General features: G+C 34.7%; 1 protein-coding gene across 14 annotated transcripts in view; it reads right to left on the reverse strand.

Moving 5' to 3' along the window:
* The window catches only part of SUGCT (succinyl-CoA:glutarate-CoA transferase), a 336,870-nt gene that overhangs the window by 42,309 nt on the left and 276,313 nt on the right, over positions 1 to 18,248 (reverse strand). For 13 of the 14 annotated variants that reach the window (XR_010829335.1, XR_010829336.1, XM_066992205.1 and 10 more), the window contains one exon: positions 8,868 to 8,931. The exons of the other annotated variant lie outside the window; for it this stretch is intronic. Coding sequence is in view for 11 of the 13 variants with exons in the window: in XM_066992205.1 (XP_066848306.1) it covers positions 8,868 to 8,931 (64 nt within the window). In the remaining 2 variants the exon portion in view is untranslated. The remainder of the gene's footprint in view (positions 1 to 8,867; positions 8,932 to 18,248) is intronic. 14 annotated transcript variants of the gene reach the window in all.

Raw genomic sequence — 18,248 nt, forward strand, 5'->3', positions numbered from 1 at the left:
ACTCCAAAAAAAGCTCCAGAATAGTTAGCAAAACAGCAGGAGGTGAAATGGCAACAATGACTTGTTCTTGATAGCCCAAATGATGAAAGCATCATTTGGAATATCTAAGACAGATCCAAATCACCATGCTTGTTTTGAAGCAGTGAATTTATTCTGGGCAGAATATTACAAGAAAGAACTGTGGAAAGTACAAGGAAAAGGAGTAAAAATAATTGCAAGTTCATGTTGACCACTAGAGCTGTTAAATTTGCCCTACTTCAGGAGTTACAGATAAAAAAGTTAAACATACTTATTAAGCCACGTCAGGTACATGTTATATATTGGTGGTAGGCTCTCCACAGCTGAACAGTAAAACTACCATTTTAACCCTTATTTCGCTCCTCACTTCTACCCAATCTCTTCTTCCACAACCTATAAAGAAAGTGCAGCATCAGATTTCATATATTGCCATCACTGTAATTTGAGCAAACCTGAGCATATTTACCCTGTAATTACCTGTGAGTTCTATTATCTCCATATTTTGAATGAAGAAGTGAGAAATGTAGCTTTGAGGGCTACATGACGTTAGAGGTTTGTGATACAGCACACCTGAATCAAGTTGCTGAGGAACCACTGGGATTCGAAAGACTAAAGAAGAATAAACCAGGGAATACTATTAAAGTCCTCCGGTAGTACAAATAAATGGAAGAACAGATCAAGAGGGAAATGAACAGATTAAAGGCTAAAGTTGTTCCTTTTTCCTCTAGAGTACTCCTTTTCCCATCTAAACCTGACAACATAACTCAAGAAGACTATAGAGATTGGAACGGTAGGTTAGTAAGTTAAATTCAGGTATTGATAATGAAACTCAAACCAAAAAAAAAAAAGTGAGAAGAAATTGGAATGTATTCTGGACCAGATCTGTTCTTTATACCCCTAGGGTAAGCTCACAGGGGCTGAATGCATAGTGCAGGCTGCCAAACCTGCTGGTTTCAGGAACCTGGAACACACATAGGATCTATCCATCACAAAGAACAATAAACTCAAAAATACACACTGACCCTTAAAGAAGCTAACTGATGGGAAATATTTCAACTAGAGTTGGAATTAAATCAAGGCACGTTATCTTATAAACACACACAAATAAAACAAGATTTTTTTTGTCAGTAAAACATATATACATAAAAAGGAAAAAAATATATAATTATATTCATGCAGATGCACGGAATGCAGGGAAAACAAAGTTACTCTACTGTCTATCCCTGGTATTTTCTGCTATTCTGATCAAGTAGACCCCAAAGGCTTTTCATGTGTTATGCCTTCCCAAAGTCATCTTCTTTTTGTAGCAAAAAGTATCACTCCATACATCTGTACACCTGCAAATTTTTCCTGTAAATCTGCAGTGCGCAGACTGCAATATAAGAGACAGAGCTGCTGCACTTTGCTTACACAATGTACCTTAAAAGACCTAGCAAAATACCCTACATGGTTTGCCAAAAAGTCATCTTGATGTGACTTCTGTCATGTAAGTACATGACAGTTTCATGGGCAAAAACCAAAAGTAGTTAAAGCTCTAACATATGTGAGAAAGACAAGAATAAACCTAATTGCTACACTACAACTCTAAGCTAGTTTTGGATTAACATATATATATATATATATATATATATATACACACATTTTTTAAAGAAAGCGGCAGATAGTTGATGTATTTTCCATTTCTTGAGGACTTCTGGATAAGACACACTGTAGTCAAGCACATGAAAGGAGTAAATTGGTGAAATTCGGTGTCCATACCTGTAGGAAGGCAAACTATACAATCTAATGGCCACTGCTGACCATAAAATGTTTTGGTCTAGGTTTTCATAAAACAGGTTAAGTCCAATCATTCTTTTCACTCATAGGAGGCAGGGCTTGGGTCAAAGTGACATGGCGGAAACACAAATGAGGATTAGTATACTCAGTATCCTAGGGATTAAGTAAAATTGTCTAAATGTTTAAAACATATTTTTACATTTAATGAAACCAAACTTTTTAGCTGACAGTGGATTCTTTTTCATATCCAATAATTATTAAAGATCATAAAGATATACTTACAATTTATGGGTGTTGAAGTAATTTGGCTGTTTTACAATGCACCCGAGGCATGCAGATATATCTTTAACAATCACACACTCTGAACTCTGTGAGCACCTGGTCGTGCTTGTTACAGAGTGAGGACCTAAGAAAGTACTTTTTAAGTTACTGTTACTTATATAAAAAGAAGTGGCAAATGCATTTAAACAGAGAAAAAAATCTTTAAACGAAGCTGAATTCTAGAACTGTGACCTTTGGTGGGAAATTAATGAGTTTATTTGGATATTCAGGTAATGCTTCAACTTTTCTTTTCCCCATGTACCAGCAAGGTGACATTTATTGTTTAGTTTACTCTCCATAAGAAACTGTTATGTTCAGTTTAAAGAAAGTCCTAGTATATCTCAGGACATATGGAGCAAAATATAAAGAAATATTCTTCAGTAGAAATATAATTACCGATCAGCACTCAGCCAAATTCAACCACAATTGCACTTGACTTAATTACATTACATACAGAGTAGAGAAATGTCCTCACTTGTACACTGAAATATTTTTATTTCATATCCCAATACCGCAGAATCGGGTCCTGGAAAGAAACATGTGATGCAAGAAAAACAACTTTGATTGCCACATACGCACACAACTTAAAGAAAGACTTGAAAAACACTCAGGTCTGCCAACAGAAGAGTCCAACTGAGACACTTTCAATAGCAACCACAAAGAGCCACTGCCTGAGCAGCACAGATCACTACTTGTCCCTGTCGGTGCTGTCATGACAGCAAAGCACATATACACTTACTCTGAGCCTGGTGGGAAAGACTTCCACTGTTTCTTAATTTCCCCCAATAACTGAAGCCCTAAATGTTGGTAAGAGACAGGTGGCTTTTCTTCCTTAAAAAATTAACTTTAAAAGTATTAGCTGTGGCACTAAGACCACTCCAGAAGGTATAACAAATTTTAAAATATAGGGTAGAAAAATGCTCTGGACACATACAACAAAAGAGAAAAAAATATTAAGAGGTTCGTTGTTTATGTTCTACTTTAAAAGAAACCTTAAAGTTTTCAAATAACTGTATCATACATTAAGAAAGATACACTAGCCTTTTCTACATAATCCTGAAACTTGTAACATAATCCTCTCCATTCCCACCATGTCTTTTCTCCTTTTGCAGTCTGTATGAATATATTACTTAGATATTTATTAAGATTTTTTAAAGTACTTTGAGGATAGCTAAGTGAGCTGTCATACATCATTTCTGCTGTGTTTCTGTAATGGTCCTGAATTCCTCAAAATTGAAATCAGGTCTGTGAATGTAAAAGACATAAACAGTCAACCCTGATGACTAAAAAAGGCGAATGAGGTAACAGTAATGCCGGTGAAGCTGTTTGTCTCAAATGTACCATAAATAGTGAAGTGAAATTAAAATTTTTCAAACATCAGTTATGCACATGCGTGCACATACACACGCGCGCACACACACATATGAAAAAGCTGCCTGATGAGAAGCAGACAGGATCAGAAGTTCAAGCAGAGGTTCTTGAAAATAAAATAAAACAAAAAAGAATGTTGGGCTTTTTTATGCTGTTGTTGTTGTTCCTATATGGTGGGATCTCCTAGCTGCAGGAAATGATGGCTTGTAGTACAGACCTCCTTAATTTCCTGCAAACTCTCCCCAAGCAGAAGTCACTTTTCTATGGCATATATCTAAGTCCTACTGAAGCTTCCTCTACTTCACTCACATTAAATGAACAGAAAAAGATAGTATATATCATTAACAGCCATATCTGCTCCCTGTCTTGAAATGTAATGAGCAAACATACAGAAACCCCACTGTTATTAATGTTAATTAGTCTTCCCTCTACATGGAGAAAATAAATATAAATACATACATAATAAATAGTAATACATATTTAAAATAATACATAGCATTTTTACAATAATTTGTTCCTTTAGAATTCAAAGTATTTTTAAGCTATTAAGATCTCAAAAACTTCAAATGATTAATAAGGTGAGACAGAGAGTGATAGATGATTTGTCCAAGATTAAGAAAGAAATCTGTGGCACAATAAGGAAGTACTATTAGATTTCTTGCCTCCTAGTTTTATTCCTTAAAACCATTCTTCTAAGAGATTGATAGCAATTAGTCTCTATGGAACCAGGACATCATTTAATGAATCTTACAACAGGAAAAGGCTATCTCAAAAAAAAAAAAAGTCTTTCCTGTTCCAGTAGTATATTTGTAATGTACAGTGACAGGAGAAGACCGGAAAAAAGGACATTTCTCCTGAGTAGGTTCATTAATTAAAATAGATTGCCTGAATTCAGTCCAAGAAATCTATGCCAAGGAGGAATCCTGTAGTGATTTTCCTGACTGAGCCTGGATCAGTCCCCCAAATACATTATCACAAGAGCACAGAAGGAAGTCATGAAGCCAGGTATGAAACTGCCCTCTCAGAGCAATAAAGACATCCTTGATGAAGATAATGCGCCAAAGGACAGAAAGAGTGTTTATCAGCTGAGGAAACTGGGATAAGGAGAACACAGAATACTAACACTAACAAAACTCAGAATAGCTGTTTTGTCTGGAATAGGTGTTTTACAAGATTTCTACAGTTACATTATTTCCTGTTTGATGAGAGATGATTCCAAAATGTAGGCTTATATCCAAATCCCCACTTCACTAAGGCTTAGAAGGGGTCAGAAATAAGGTTTCTTTCACAGAGTTTCCTGCTAGTTAATAAAGTAAATTCTGTGAAGGTTGATTTGTCTGTGACAGCTGAATGCCTTTTTTTTTCTGATTTTTTTATTTTGTCATTCTAGAATCACATTTGACTACAAAAAACAACTGTCAACTTTTAAAAGTCAACATTAGCCTCTGCATAATGCAAAAGTTGAGAATATTATTATTTTAATTTCCTAAACCATATAAAAGAGATGATAATGGAGACGGTTTGGGCAAGACTGCATTGCATCCGTTAGCGTCTTTTTTTTTTTTTTTTTTTTTTTTTTTTTTACAAAATCACTGTGGGTTGGTATCCATTACACTCCACATAGCTACTCAGAATAAATTACTCAGTGGCTCCCGGAAACCCACATGCTACTGCTCTTTGGAAAAGTCCATTACCCTTTGGCAAAGGACCTCAAGACTATTCCAGATGCTAAAGCTTCTTGAAATTTTGTCCCTTCACTTAACTGTATTGTATCTGTGCCATTCAGCATCATCTGCAATCTGGCACTCTATAAAACATATCTTCCCTATCATTTTTTGCCCTCAAAAGTACTTTGTGCTCTACATTTCTCATTTTCTTAAAAATATGTTATTCGTACAAATGAGAAATCTTCCAAATCTTTATGGAAAGGGCTAAGTCAAGAAGAGTTTTGTGAAGAGATACTAAGGTTAATTACAGAATAAGAACATAAACCAAGTTTGAAAGTACCTCAAGAGGTCTCCAGTTCAAGCTCCTGCATGAACCGAGCTCAGGTCAGACCAACTTGCTCAGGGCTTTATCTAGTCATTTATTAAAAAACTCCTAGGACTGAGCCTGCACAACCTCTCTAGGCAACCTGCTCCATTGTCTGGTTTCATGGTGAAAAAGAGTTTGCCGATATCCACTCTGAACTTCCGTTGTCTCATCCTCCCACTGTTCACTGTTGTGAAGAGCCTGGCTCTTCTCTTTGATAACCTCCTTGTAGGCTGCTGTACAGGATCAACCTTTTCCCAAGGCTGATACAGACCTCAGCCTCTCCAGCTGAGGTACTCTAGCCCCTGACTGTCCTGGGGGGCACCCCCTGAACTAAAAATGATCAAGATAACTTTAGAGATGGAGCCAGAAGAATCTCATCAATATAGTCCTGCAATTGAATGAATCAGTCCTGCAAAGGCTAATGAGTGCAGTACAGTGCCAGGTCTTTGGGACTCAAGCAAGGATCTCTCACAGTATTGCATTCTGTATAGATGATATATGATAATTCAGTATAAGACAAATAAATGTATCTGTATATGACAAGTTAGCTCTTGAATAATTTTACAACATGACTATACTGAATTATCCTAATGACATTTTCCAATTAATACTAGAAGAAAGAGATATCAAAACACAAGATCTGTATCTCCTCTATCATCAATATGCATTTTTGAAAGCAATTGAATAGAAATATACTATTTATAATGCAACTTCTCCTATTCCAGTTCCATCAGTCACAGATACCTTAGGATGTGTTTATCAGCAAACAGTATATCAAGCTGGGAATTGTAAAAAAAGGCAAGGGGGAAAGCATTGACCTGGTGTGGAAAGAACCAAATTCAGTAACCATACAAGGAGTATTCAAAACACATTTAAGCAAGGGAGGGGTGTGAATCATCAAGTCCAATGTTAAGAATGTAGCCTGCGTTAAAGTCAATGGCAAAATCCATCAGGATTTCAAAAAACATGAGAATTCATATACAGACTGGAAGCCACTCTCAAAGTGAGGTTATGCCTGGAGAAGGACTAGTCCAAACCAGTATGTTAGAGATAGAGCCATGCCAGCATGCTCACTCTCAGTAAATGTATGTCACTGCACTTGCAACTTTCCTTGGCAGATCAAGTCTGACCTCTGTCAAGAGCCTCAAGAGTGATGTCCAATTCAATTAATACGTATTAAAATCTTGTTTATATGGTTAAGAAATAACAGTTATTCACTTTACTTTGGGATCAGAGTCTCTCCAGTCTCTTTAAGGAGAGGTATTTTTACTCTGCTCAGCTCCAACATTCACATTAATATCTTTATTAAGCAACCCTGAGCCAGTAACTGAGAGCTTAGTAAAGCCTTTCTCTGCCTAATGTTCAAAGATAATTACATCAAAGAAACAGTTTTTACTAATTTAAACAGTCATTAATAGACCATTTATCTGCTGGAGGCCTTCTCAACACACTTTCTTCTCTACTCTTCAGATATATCATTGACCAGGACAATTCCAGGATACTTCCATTACCTACCATCAACTGTAGCCAAACTCCTTATGCACTCCAGTTTTGAGACAGAATAATGCTGTGTCTTTCCATTGATATCAATAGGTTCATTCTGCTCACACTGAATGAGTGTCCTTCACCCTTCCCTCTCTTGTCTCTCCCCTCCCTGTCCTTTCATGCCAGGAAAGGAAGGAATTCTCGTTTTCCTGCTCAAATATCCAATAATCATTACAGCCATCTGCTTCAATACAACGAACTCTTCATAGAAGCCCATCTAAATGGCAAATCATTAGAGATTAAGATGATTTATTTTTGTTTTGTACAGTGTCACTTGTTTGAGTTTTAGTAAAATAAAAAATAACTAAGGATTTGGGAAGTACTATGACTTACCTATGTGAAAACTCCCTCTTGCCAATACTCTCTATCGCTGCTGACAGACATTAGAACATTCCTTTCATCTCCTTCCTCTTCTTGCAGTTCAACCTATCCCCTTAAGGAGTATTTGCTTTCTCTAAGATAGATTATACATTGTATGCAACATGAAAACCATACACACTTTTTCTACCATCTGCAAGGCTTTTCTGCCCACTTCTTAAAAAAGAATTAAATCAAACCCCTTATTACTCTTTCCATTTTGTATAAATAAAACAGGATTACTTTTCTGTTAGAAACTAAAAAAAAAGGATTGGTATTGCCAGATATGTGCATCTAAATTAAAGAAGCATTTTTGAATACAGTCAAACAAATTTCCAAGCCTAGGGGGACCAAATGTGGAATGCAAACTGTGATAAAGAGCAAATATGAAGCATACACATACACACACACAAAACATCCCCCTCTATTCATGCAGAAAACATGATCTAATATGGGATCAATTTCTTTCAAATAATTCTTTCTGCATCCCAGTGTGATTCCAGGATGTGCAAATTAAGATAAATTTTATGGGTCAAATTCTTCTTACCACTACATGTGCTCAAGTCAACTGAAATTGATGACAACTGGATGCTGTGTCAGAGGGTGAAATTTGGCACAGAAAGTTACAATATAAGGAGAAGATGTTATAAAAATAAAAGTGACATGGTGCTCTGAATGAGGGAGGAAACAATTCTCAATGTGGCTTGGGAGAGAGAAAAGCATAGAGAAGCAGGAAAAGTTGACCAAATAGCTAGTAGATTGTCAGATAAATCTCAGTCATCAAAACAGAGTCAACTGTGATGATCTAAATGAAGATTTACATAGCAGCCCTTGATGAATTTAACCCCATTCCACAGCTAACTCCAATGGAAGTAAAGCTACAGCAACTCCAAGTCCTGATCCACTCAGTGCTTAAAAGATTCATTCATTACTTCTGTATTATTTGGAAATCCAAAACAGGTATTTAAGACTTCATCACTGCAGAGCTTTATGTCTGGTTTCATTAAACAAAATACTGTGATGAAACCTTCAGTATGAACATCCCTCCTCTTCCTTCTTTCTTCTATTTTTTAAAACAGAAATGTCCCTAAAAGAAGGCTGTGTAACTTGCAAAATAGAACTAAATCAAAAACAGATTCATGTATTCATGCAATGATTTAGCAGTAATATTTCTAGCAGTGGGAGTTTGCAAATATTATCAAATTCATGTTCATGATTTATGACAACTGACCGATGAAAACCAGAAGCTATTCTGACACATATTTTAACCCATTTTTCTGCTACCAGGATGGATACAAGCATAAATGTCTTCCTGGTTAAACTTTTGCTCATTTGAGTGAAATGTGAAGATGTGTCATGTCCTCAGCTGAGTTCCAGAACTATTCAGGATGTCATGTAGCATTTAATTTCAAGCTCCATTTAGAAAAAAGAATTAAACATCTAACCTGGAACGACTATCCTCCCAGCTGTGGGATGATTCATTTCCATCACAAGTCCATTGTGCAGCACCTATTAAAAAGAAATATATATATATATATGTATATGTGATCAAAAAACTATAACTAGTTCCTAAACTCAAGAGGAAAAAAAGATACATATCATGTTATTTCAAAGAACATCTAAAAATACAGAGAGCTACAATTCACATAATTTGCTTAATATGTAAAATTGAAGCCCTGATGTTTAACACTACTCTCTCTATATGCTTCTCAATAAATGCTTCTGTAGTACTTTACATGTCTAACATATCTTTAAGCTCCTGTATCCAACATCAAGCACAAGCAACTGTGCTGCAAGCATGTCATACTTTCCACCACTGACAGACAACTGCTAGCAATGTGGAAAGAGAATTAAAACCCTCACCCACTTTCCCTTTTACTCTGCAATATATATTAAAGGCATACAAGCAGCTTACATTCTCTAGTTTTCTGTTACTCAGCTGATTTTGAGCTCTTAATTGATCATGCTATGCAATGCTGTCCTAGTAGCTCTTACAAACATTAAGGAAAGACATCAAAAGTTTGCTGTTATTTCTGTTCTTTAGGGAGCATATGCCATAACTTAATCCTGTGTTTCTCTGTGTGGGATGATTATTCACCACAATTTCCAGTTTCTTGCTATTAACCTCAACCAGGAAAAAAAAAAAAATATAAAAAAAAAAGGTATGATACCAAAACTCTCAAATAACAGAGAAAAAGAAATTCATAATAGCAAATTCACTATTCAACTATTCAATGGAAATCTACATCCAAAGTCAATGAGTACTCTTTTTAGTTTCCTCGCCTATTGCTCTGACATCCTTCTAACACTGTTAGCTTAGTCACATAATCAGAAATATTAATATTCTCTGTAACTGAAGTATCCTGTACAGATAAGCCTCCCACTAACCAATTGTTTTTATATCCAACGTAACAACAAATCTGATATAAAATAAGAGTGCCTTGCCAAAGATAATGGTTGTAGAAATGAAGGACAGGAAAAGACCCTTAAGTGATCACCTAATCTATCTCGCTTTTCACCTTCCATTGTGAATAACATCAGCAACCTTGACTACTAATCATATGTATTGGTCTAATTATTCTTGAAAATTTCCAGTAAACAAGATGACAATTTTCTTAATATAGCCTGTACCAGATTCTCCTATTCTTAGCATTAGAATTTTTTCTCCTAATACAGAATCTAAATATCTTTGCTTTGTATTAAACATCTTCATTCCTGTTTTGTCCCCAACTGGATACAGAAAACCAATCAGTAGCATCTTTATAACATTCTTTAACATACTGGAAGATTGTAATCACATCCTCCTTCTGTCTGCTCTTTCCTAGACTAAACAAAACTAATCCTTTTAACCATTCTTTCCAGGTCAGATTTTGTGAACTTTTTATCTGGGTAGAATAGCATCTTTAAGAAATTCCCATTCTTGAACAGGTGGAGTCAAAAGGTCAGGTCAGCTTTCTCTTAGCTTGTGGGGTACATATACTTAGATGACATTTAGAAAGATATTTCTGATAAAAGATGTTGCTAGAAGAAAGTCTGTTCACTGGTCTAATTGTTTGGCGCTGTACCAAATCATTAGTTGTATTTCTCTTTCAGAAGGTTAACACCAATTTTGGTAGACATTCAAGCAAGACATTCAGATTTTTTTTTTCCAAATGACAGAACTGGAAAATGTAATTGCTTGTTTTAATTCATATTTAGAATCTTTCCAGTTACACCCTTAATCAAACAGTGTTGAAAGTTTAGCCTTCTTTCTCCATAACGTACTTGTATAGGTTTTCTTTATGCATTTTTTTGAATTATTTATGATCTGAATGCAAGAAAACTAACTCAATTGAACTTGAAATCAATAGGACATTCAGGCGCACACCCACTTTAGACTGCAAACTAAAGGCTGGGCCTAAAAATGACATCATTTGGTTAAAGAAAAACACATTCTCTAGCAACTAACTCAGGGTTCAACAAAATTCATGCCATTCTGTTCCAGGTCCCTACAATCAAATTCTGATTTTGCAGACTTATAATAATTTTAAAAGATTTCTTTTTATTAGTTTCAAATTCCATCTCCTTTTTCTTTACAGAATGAACTAAGAAAAGACTTCTGTATCTTTGAGGATCATGAGTAACTTCTATTCCCTTTTAAAAAGAATTAAAGATGCATTCTAAAACTTCCTTTCCATTTTCATGATAAGTATGGTGTTGATTTTCCCTTTCAGATACATTTGATCTAAAACACTGAAATTCTGTAACTCTTGTTACTCTTCTGTTTATTTTCTACAGTTATTACTGATACAGATCAATATACTCAGATCTATCTTCTTTGTTGAAGGACTCAATGCTTATAACTTAACCTCCATGCAGTGAGTCTGGCCAAAGACCGATTTTTTCCCACATCATTATACCATTTCAAAGAATTGTGTATTTCTCACTTCATGTGTTCCACTATTAGAATTCTCAAAAAGAAAGAAGAAAAAAAAATAAAAATAGAATGCTTAAGTGACTCCTCCCCATGTTCTCATGTGCATTCTAAAAAATTCATAGAAACATACAAGACTAGAATGCAACGTTCACATCCTTTACCATCAAAGACAAGGGAAGTCTGAGAACGAATTAAGAGATAGAACTTGAAGGTCTTCTCCAGTGTCTTGTACCCCTCCTATGGTTATGATCCTTCTTATGTGGTAGAGTCCTCTATACATTTCATATTCATACACCTTAGCTCAGCATAAGGAATTGATTAATTAAGATGATCATATAAAAGATGATAGCCATAAGTAGAATTTTTTTTATTTTTTATTTTTTATATTTTTTTCCGTATGTCTTACTTTCCAGGCTAGAAATATTCTATTACTATATTACCTGTTACCATTGAGGCTGTGTGAATCAAATTAATGTTTGGGTGGCATTTTAGTCTAAAATCACAGAATCTCTGATCGGTGATTTTGTGATTTTAGACTGACTATAATGGGATCATTGCAAGGGAATCAGAAGCATGGTCTGTCCTTCACTAATAACCTTTTCATGCCATTTCATTTTATTCTAAATACAGTCATCTAGTAAATTAAAACAGGAACCTCTCGTCTGTCTGCTGGTTAATGAAAAGAAAACCCGATGTCACCATTTTTTAATCTTAGCTCAATGACAACACTAGTAGTGTTCCACTGTTATCTGTGACACGTCTATGTAGAACTAATTTTTTCTGTTAAAATACATATTTATGTCTTTCAGCCTGACACTTAGAACTGCAAAGGCAAAGTCTCTCATATTTGCATGAAATAAAAATGTACACAACATAAAATAATAAAAAAATACTCAGCATCCTATTGATGTGAATCGAATATAGTGTTGCTTTGAATTGTGCCATCCTGGTATGTTAGTATGATTCCTACATTAACTTTTGCTAAATAATCTTTTTTCTTTTGTCTTTCCCCTCCCCCCCCCCCTCAGAAATTGTGTTTTCTTGCAGACTGAATTTGTAAAATGATATACCTATTATATATACAATGCAGAATATATGTAAATTTCTATCATTAGTTGCTGCAATTCTATTTTGGAATTATTTACCGTATATGCAGACAGTATCATATTTGCTCATGTTATAACAGGAAAATATTGTTCAGTGATGGATAACAATGACGGAAGTCATGTTTTAATTTTGTTTAGCTGGCACATGTTATTGCATGACTTTATTCAAACTACAGCAAATAGAACAATTCATATGATTGTCTCCTAACCTCAGAGAATAAAATAATTTAAAATTATTTCAATATTCTTTTCCTAATATTATACACAAGGAAGTCCACATAGAATCTTTTAAGCACAGATCCTAATATTTTACTTGTGTAAAGTAAACCAAGGGTAATTTAATATATTTCATTGTGTATATTCTCAGTTATTTCATCATTTCCTCTAAGCTTGTCATGAGAACAAGTATAGAGAATACTTATATCAGCTGTTATGAAGCTCAGATTAATTCAGATATAATAACTTCAATGATTAATTTTTCTCTTTTCCCTAATGCTGTTATTAACTGTAAGTTCACAAGTGGTAAAACATTTTATAACAGAGAAATTCCCTTAGCCATCTGCTTTCACAAGGAGGATTAAATATTAACTCTACTCATTTCTGTATTCACACCTTCTTCAAAACCAATCATTCAACTGACACTACTTTTCTGCATTAATATTTGTTACCATTGGACATGTTCAGTTCAATATTTTTATTTTGATTGCAACATTTGAGTCTCTTGATTCTCATTCTAGTTAACTGACATGTAAGGCAGTAAATTAGAATAAAAGAAACTTTAAAAATATATGATTATGATATAAAAATAAAATATGTCTGAAAAATAAATTTTAATCTTCATGCAAGACTTGTAAGGTTGAAAATCTAGATTCAAATAGGGGCTTTATCTTTGACCACTTGAGAGGTAAAACTCATTCTCTACATGTTCACATATCACAAAAAGTGGTACAGGATTCTTTTTCAACTTTCACAGATCCTTCAAGGCAAAAAGGTGAAACCCTCATTTTTCTAGGACTGCTTTCTTCTTTAAAATAGTGAGACATACAGACACTAACGCAGTTGTTTTCTTTGGGACTTATTTGTGAGTATTGATTTATCTAAAGGACAGCTAGGCAAATTATCACCATGCAGGATATGTCTTCAGGAGAATTTAAAGAAATATGGTACTTCTTGGACACTCCACAACTTACGGATGTTGCATCACCAACAGCTTGATGATTGCTCCCTTAACTGCTAAACAAGCTAACTGTACATACAAAAAGGGTTGGGTGGCTTTTATTTCAGCAGAAAGATTCTATTAGTGAAGTAACAAAAGCTGTGAAACAAATTAATAATGAATGTATTAATAACAAGCATTCATGTTCCTCTCACCCCTCAAAAACAAATGGCCCTGTTACATGCAAAAGAAGTAAAATATTTTATTGTATTATTGATGTAGCAGCACAAAGGCAGGTAGGAGAGAAACAGAAGGTTTGTCTTTTCTCACGTGGGTAATGAGGTGTTTGGCCATCTACGAAATATTCGGCAAATTCTGCAATTATCGCAAGGTTCGCGTCATATCATATGAGTTCATTTCAGCTGTAATGTAAGTGATTATGCATGTAACCAATCACCTATGACAATGTGGTTCCTTTCTGAACTACCAGCAAGGTTTCAAACCCATTCTCGTTACTACCTAAGAAACAATTAACTTCCATATTCCAAATGGAAGGTGATCCTGGAATCAGAAATATGTCAAATATGTTTCCAGTCAAAAAAAAAAAAAAAAAAAAAAGATTTTAAAAGTTCTAGGTAAGGCCATGCATTCTGCATACACATTTGCACAGATACTACTTTTTCACAGTTTTCACAGTTTCATCTAGAGTTCAGTGGAAAGGATTTCCAGGGACACAAAGGAAATGATGTAAACTTTTTTTTTTATATATGTATTTTTGAAGCCACAAGATAGCTGGCTGTTGGTAAATGTAATTACAACTCATGCCTCCAAACCACACAAAAATAATAAGACTGTTTTTCCTGTACATGCTGAACATAGTGCCACAGCCATAATCACTCCCTAAAGAAGTAAGAGCACATGTTGTGAACAGAATCTTATATTGGAATTGTATCCTGCATCTTAAAAACACCTCTTTACAAATAAAAGATTTTAACTCATTTGAAATTTGAAAAGGGGATTAAATATGTCTGTATCTCATGTCTAGTTTAACTTGGTGGTGTATTATTTGAATGATGTTAAGAAGCAGAATGTTTTGCATATCACCATACCATGTTCTCCCAATCCCCTTTTTTTCAATGCAATAGTTCCAGTATTTTCAAGACCTGTTGCAACTGAAAGTTATATTTCTAATAATTTTGTTCTTCTGTTTTGAAACATAGCTTCTACCTTCTAATATATAGTTTACATGTTGTATTGTATTAGCAAAACACATCTCTCTCTTCACCTGCATCTACCTCACATGTTTGAAGCATCTCACCATTTTACAATGGAACAGTACCTAGTTAAACAAAATTAAGGTTATTAATAATTTTTTGAATGAGCGAGATCTGCTTGTTTGTTTCTGGTTTCTTTTTAATTCATCTCTTTACTCCTGATCCTCTTATTCTGACACACTAAATTCTGTTAATATATCATAGTCTGTTATGTCACTAGCACCATATCTGTGATACTAAATGAATACAACAGAAAACCACACTTCACTGGAATGCCCATCCTATCTATATTTGCTTTCTGCTAGGCCACTGTCTTATTGATTGCTTGCTCTGGTGAATTTTTTCCTTTTTTAATGGGTATGAGGTGATGTTTTTGACAGAGTCTTTCTTATGCCACAGCTTCACACCTTTTAAGCACATGCCGTGGGCAAGAGTCCATTTTATTGACATCCCTAGGGATTGGTTTCTAATTCATGAAGCATATATCTTTGGTTCAAAGAAATCCTGACCCACATAACCACATATTCAAATACTTCTCTAATTCCTTGATTGCTGCGTCTCTTTCTTGGTCTATTACAGAATACTACAACTGGATTCTGTATCAGTTCTCAGGATTTAATTTCCTTACTTCTTATTTAGTTTCTTTTGTTTGTTTGTTTTTCTAGATTGTTTTTACATTCTCCAGTTTAATGGTGTTTCTATAAACTTATTTCTAGCTATTGGAACTTCAATATTGAACTTCAGTTTTACAACGACCACGAATTTAGCAAAAAAAAAAAAAAAAAAAGCCTGCTAAAATACAGTCCTGAATTTCTTACCTGCCTTCCTGTGTGTCACATACGTCAAGAATTGCCACTCAGTTTGCATGCTCTAGAACTAAATGTTCCAAAATGGCTATCATTCACAGTGATGAGAAATTACTTCCCTTATGCTTTATCCCACTGTGACATTTGACCAGCTGAAGGTAGTTGAAGTCACCCATTATTACTACCTCATTAGCCTTAGCTGATTCTTTGATCTCCTTCAACATTTTGGACTCAATATCCGTTTCCTGATCAGAAGGCTCAACCGTATACTGCTCCCCCAGCTCTATGACCTAATCTGTCCTTCCTGTTCAGTTTATAGCCAGGTATTACACTCTCCTATTGATTTTTGTCATTCCAACATTCTTCTGTAATGGCTACTATGTCACGATCCTCTTTCTTTGCCAAGAATTTCATGTCACCTATTTTTTTCCTTTACACATCTCACGTTGGTATACAGATATGTATAGGTTTTGCATGCATTTGGGAAGTAGGGGGTTGGCCACATAATTTTTTATTTAACTCTTAGGTTTGACACTATATTAGCTTTCCAGAATTTCTCAGTTGTCTCTCCTTCACTTTTATTGTACATTTCATTCTTGTTCCTTGCACTTTTTGTGTGACTGACATCATTAACAGATGTCTTTAAACAGTCTGAGCCCTCATTTGTCAGCTTTTCCTCAACTCCTGTATGAGAAACTACACTCATTAATTTCCTGCACCAGCGATCTATTTTTACTGCAGTTCAAGCCAACCTGTTTCACAGAGGTTCTTCCTCTTCTTTGTAAGCATTCCTCTTGTGTGTAACCATTTTCCTATGGAAATCCTACTTCTCATCCTTCAGCTGCAATACTGAAAATCTTCTTAAACTGTGGAACCTACACATTAGCCTAAAAGCATTTCAGAAATGAGCAAAAAACTGATAAGACTTTTTACCAAGTTTCCAGGCAATATTTTAGTAGTTTCTTTTTCTGGCACTGAATACGTCCACTACAGTGAACTCATCTCAGACATCTTACGAAAGTCTGTTCATCAAGTTCTGGCCTCACCATCTTCATATCTGAGACTCTACTCAGCAAATTGTTTTAGTTGCCAATCTGAATCAGACAATTAATGTTCTTAGCAATTAGTTTCCCACATCATCTTTCAAACTCAGTAACTGAAGTAATATATGACTGATATTTAGATGACATATTAATGTTTTACTTCTGTTGAAACTTATTGCTGCAAAATAAAAATGAAAAAAAAAATCCTTGCTGCTAAGTCAGCCATAATCTAATGCAAAAAAAGAGACATTAAACAATCCAAAAAATATTAAACAATGAAAACCATTTGTGACAGAGCAGAAACACTTTTGCCTTTTACTAATCATCAAACACATACTCATTCTTGAGAAAAAGTATTAAATTCAATTTATACCTTACAGTCTACGTAAATGTAAGACAGCTGCTAAATACGTCTATATAAATCTCAAATGTTTTCATCAGACATATTGGAAAATAATGAGAGTAAAAGAAGGTACTTTTACTGACCTATTCCAGCAAAGAATAAGGTTTTTAACTATTCTGGAGAAGCAAGTATTTCAGGGGGGGTTTATTAGCATATGAGATAATTAATGTTTATAATGAATAGCTGAGAGACTAATAGAACAAGGTTTTGTAACTTAGGACAAAATATACAAAATTGCAAGAACACAGGTCTTTAAGTAACTGCATAAATTTCCTGTTTTACAAGTTTACAGACACAATCCTGATTTCATGGGGTTTCCTGGGTGCTCAAAAATCTGTACCCTTCACAGGTACAGCTCCCTGACAACCTCTTGCGCCATCAGTGTGGAAGTGTGGCAGAGGAGAAAATCTGCCCTTCTTGGTTAAAAAAAAAAAAAAAGTACATGTACTCTTCAGATATTTTTTTGTTTTCCCCTGAGAAATGAAATGTGATTGTAAAACCACACTTTTGGTGGGTTTGAATGTGTAAATCCTAAGTTCACAGAAAAACTTAAGCAAAGATGGTTGGCTGTACTGCTATTTGGATATGAGACCTGGCTCATCCTGAGAGCAAGATGTGCTGTGGTTGCATTCAAAGCACTGGCTCTGGGATCAAAGAGCCTGTCTCCAGCTGTGGCATATTGTTAATGTATAACACTGATAACTCCAGACTGATCACCTGGAAAGTGCTATAAAAACAGATTGATTTTACTTCTGCCACAGACTGAATACTGTTTGTGCTTCTTTCAGTCAGAATTACCAGTAAGTCAATGCTGGCAGTAGTGTTACAAATCACTGTTTTTCCAAATTTTTTCTGACGTTAGGTTATTTCAAATATTATACTCAACTTGTAAATATTATGTTTACAGTTTCTCTGCTCAAAAAGCATGTAAAAACCTAATTACAAATTGTTTAAATGCAAGTGAATGAAAAAAAATGAAGAAAAGTATCTTGAATTGTTCATGAACATATTATATTTTTATACATTTATGTATTATTATATTTTGGTGTCAAGAATGTCATGCAAAAAGCTTTCATTTTATTTCATTATGATTCAGCTTTCATATTAAACAACAACAGATGT

The sequence above is a fragment of the Anser cygnoides genome, chromosome 2 (genome assembly GCF_040182565.1).
Source record: "Anser cygnoides isolate HZ-2024a breed goose chromosome 2, Taihu_goose_T2T_genome, whole genome shotgun sequence".
NCBI lineage: Eukaryota > Metazoa > Chordata > Aves > Anseriformes > Anatidae > Anser > Anser cygnoides.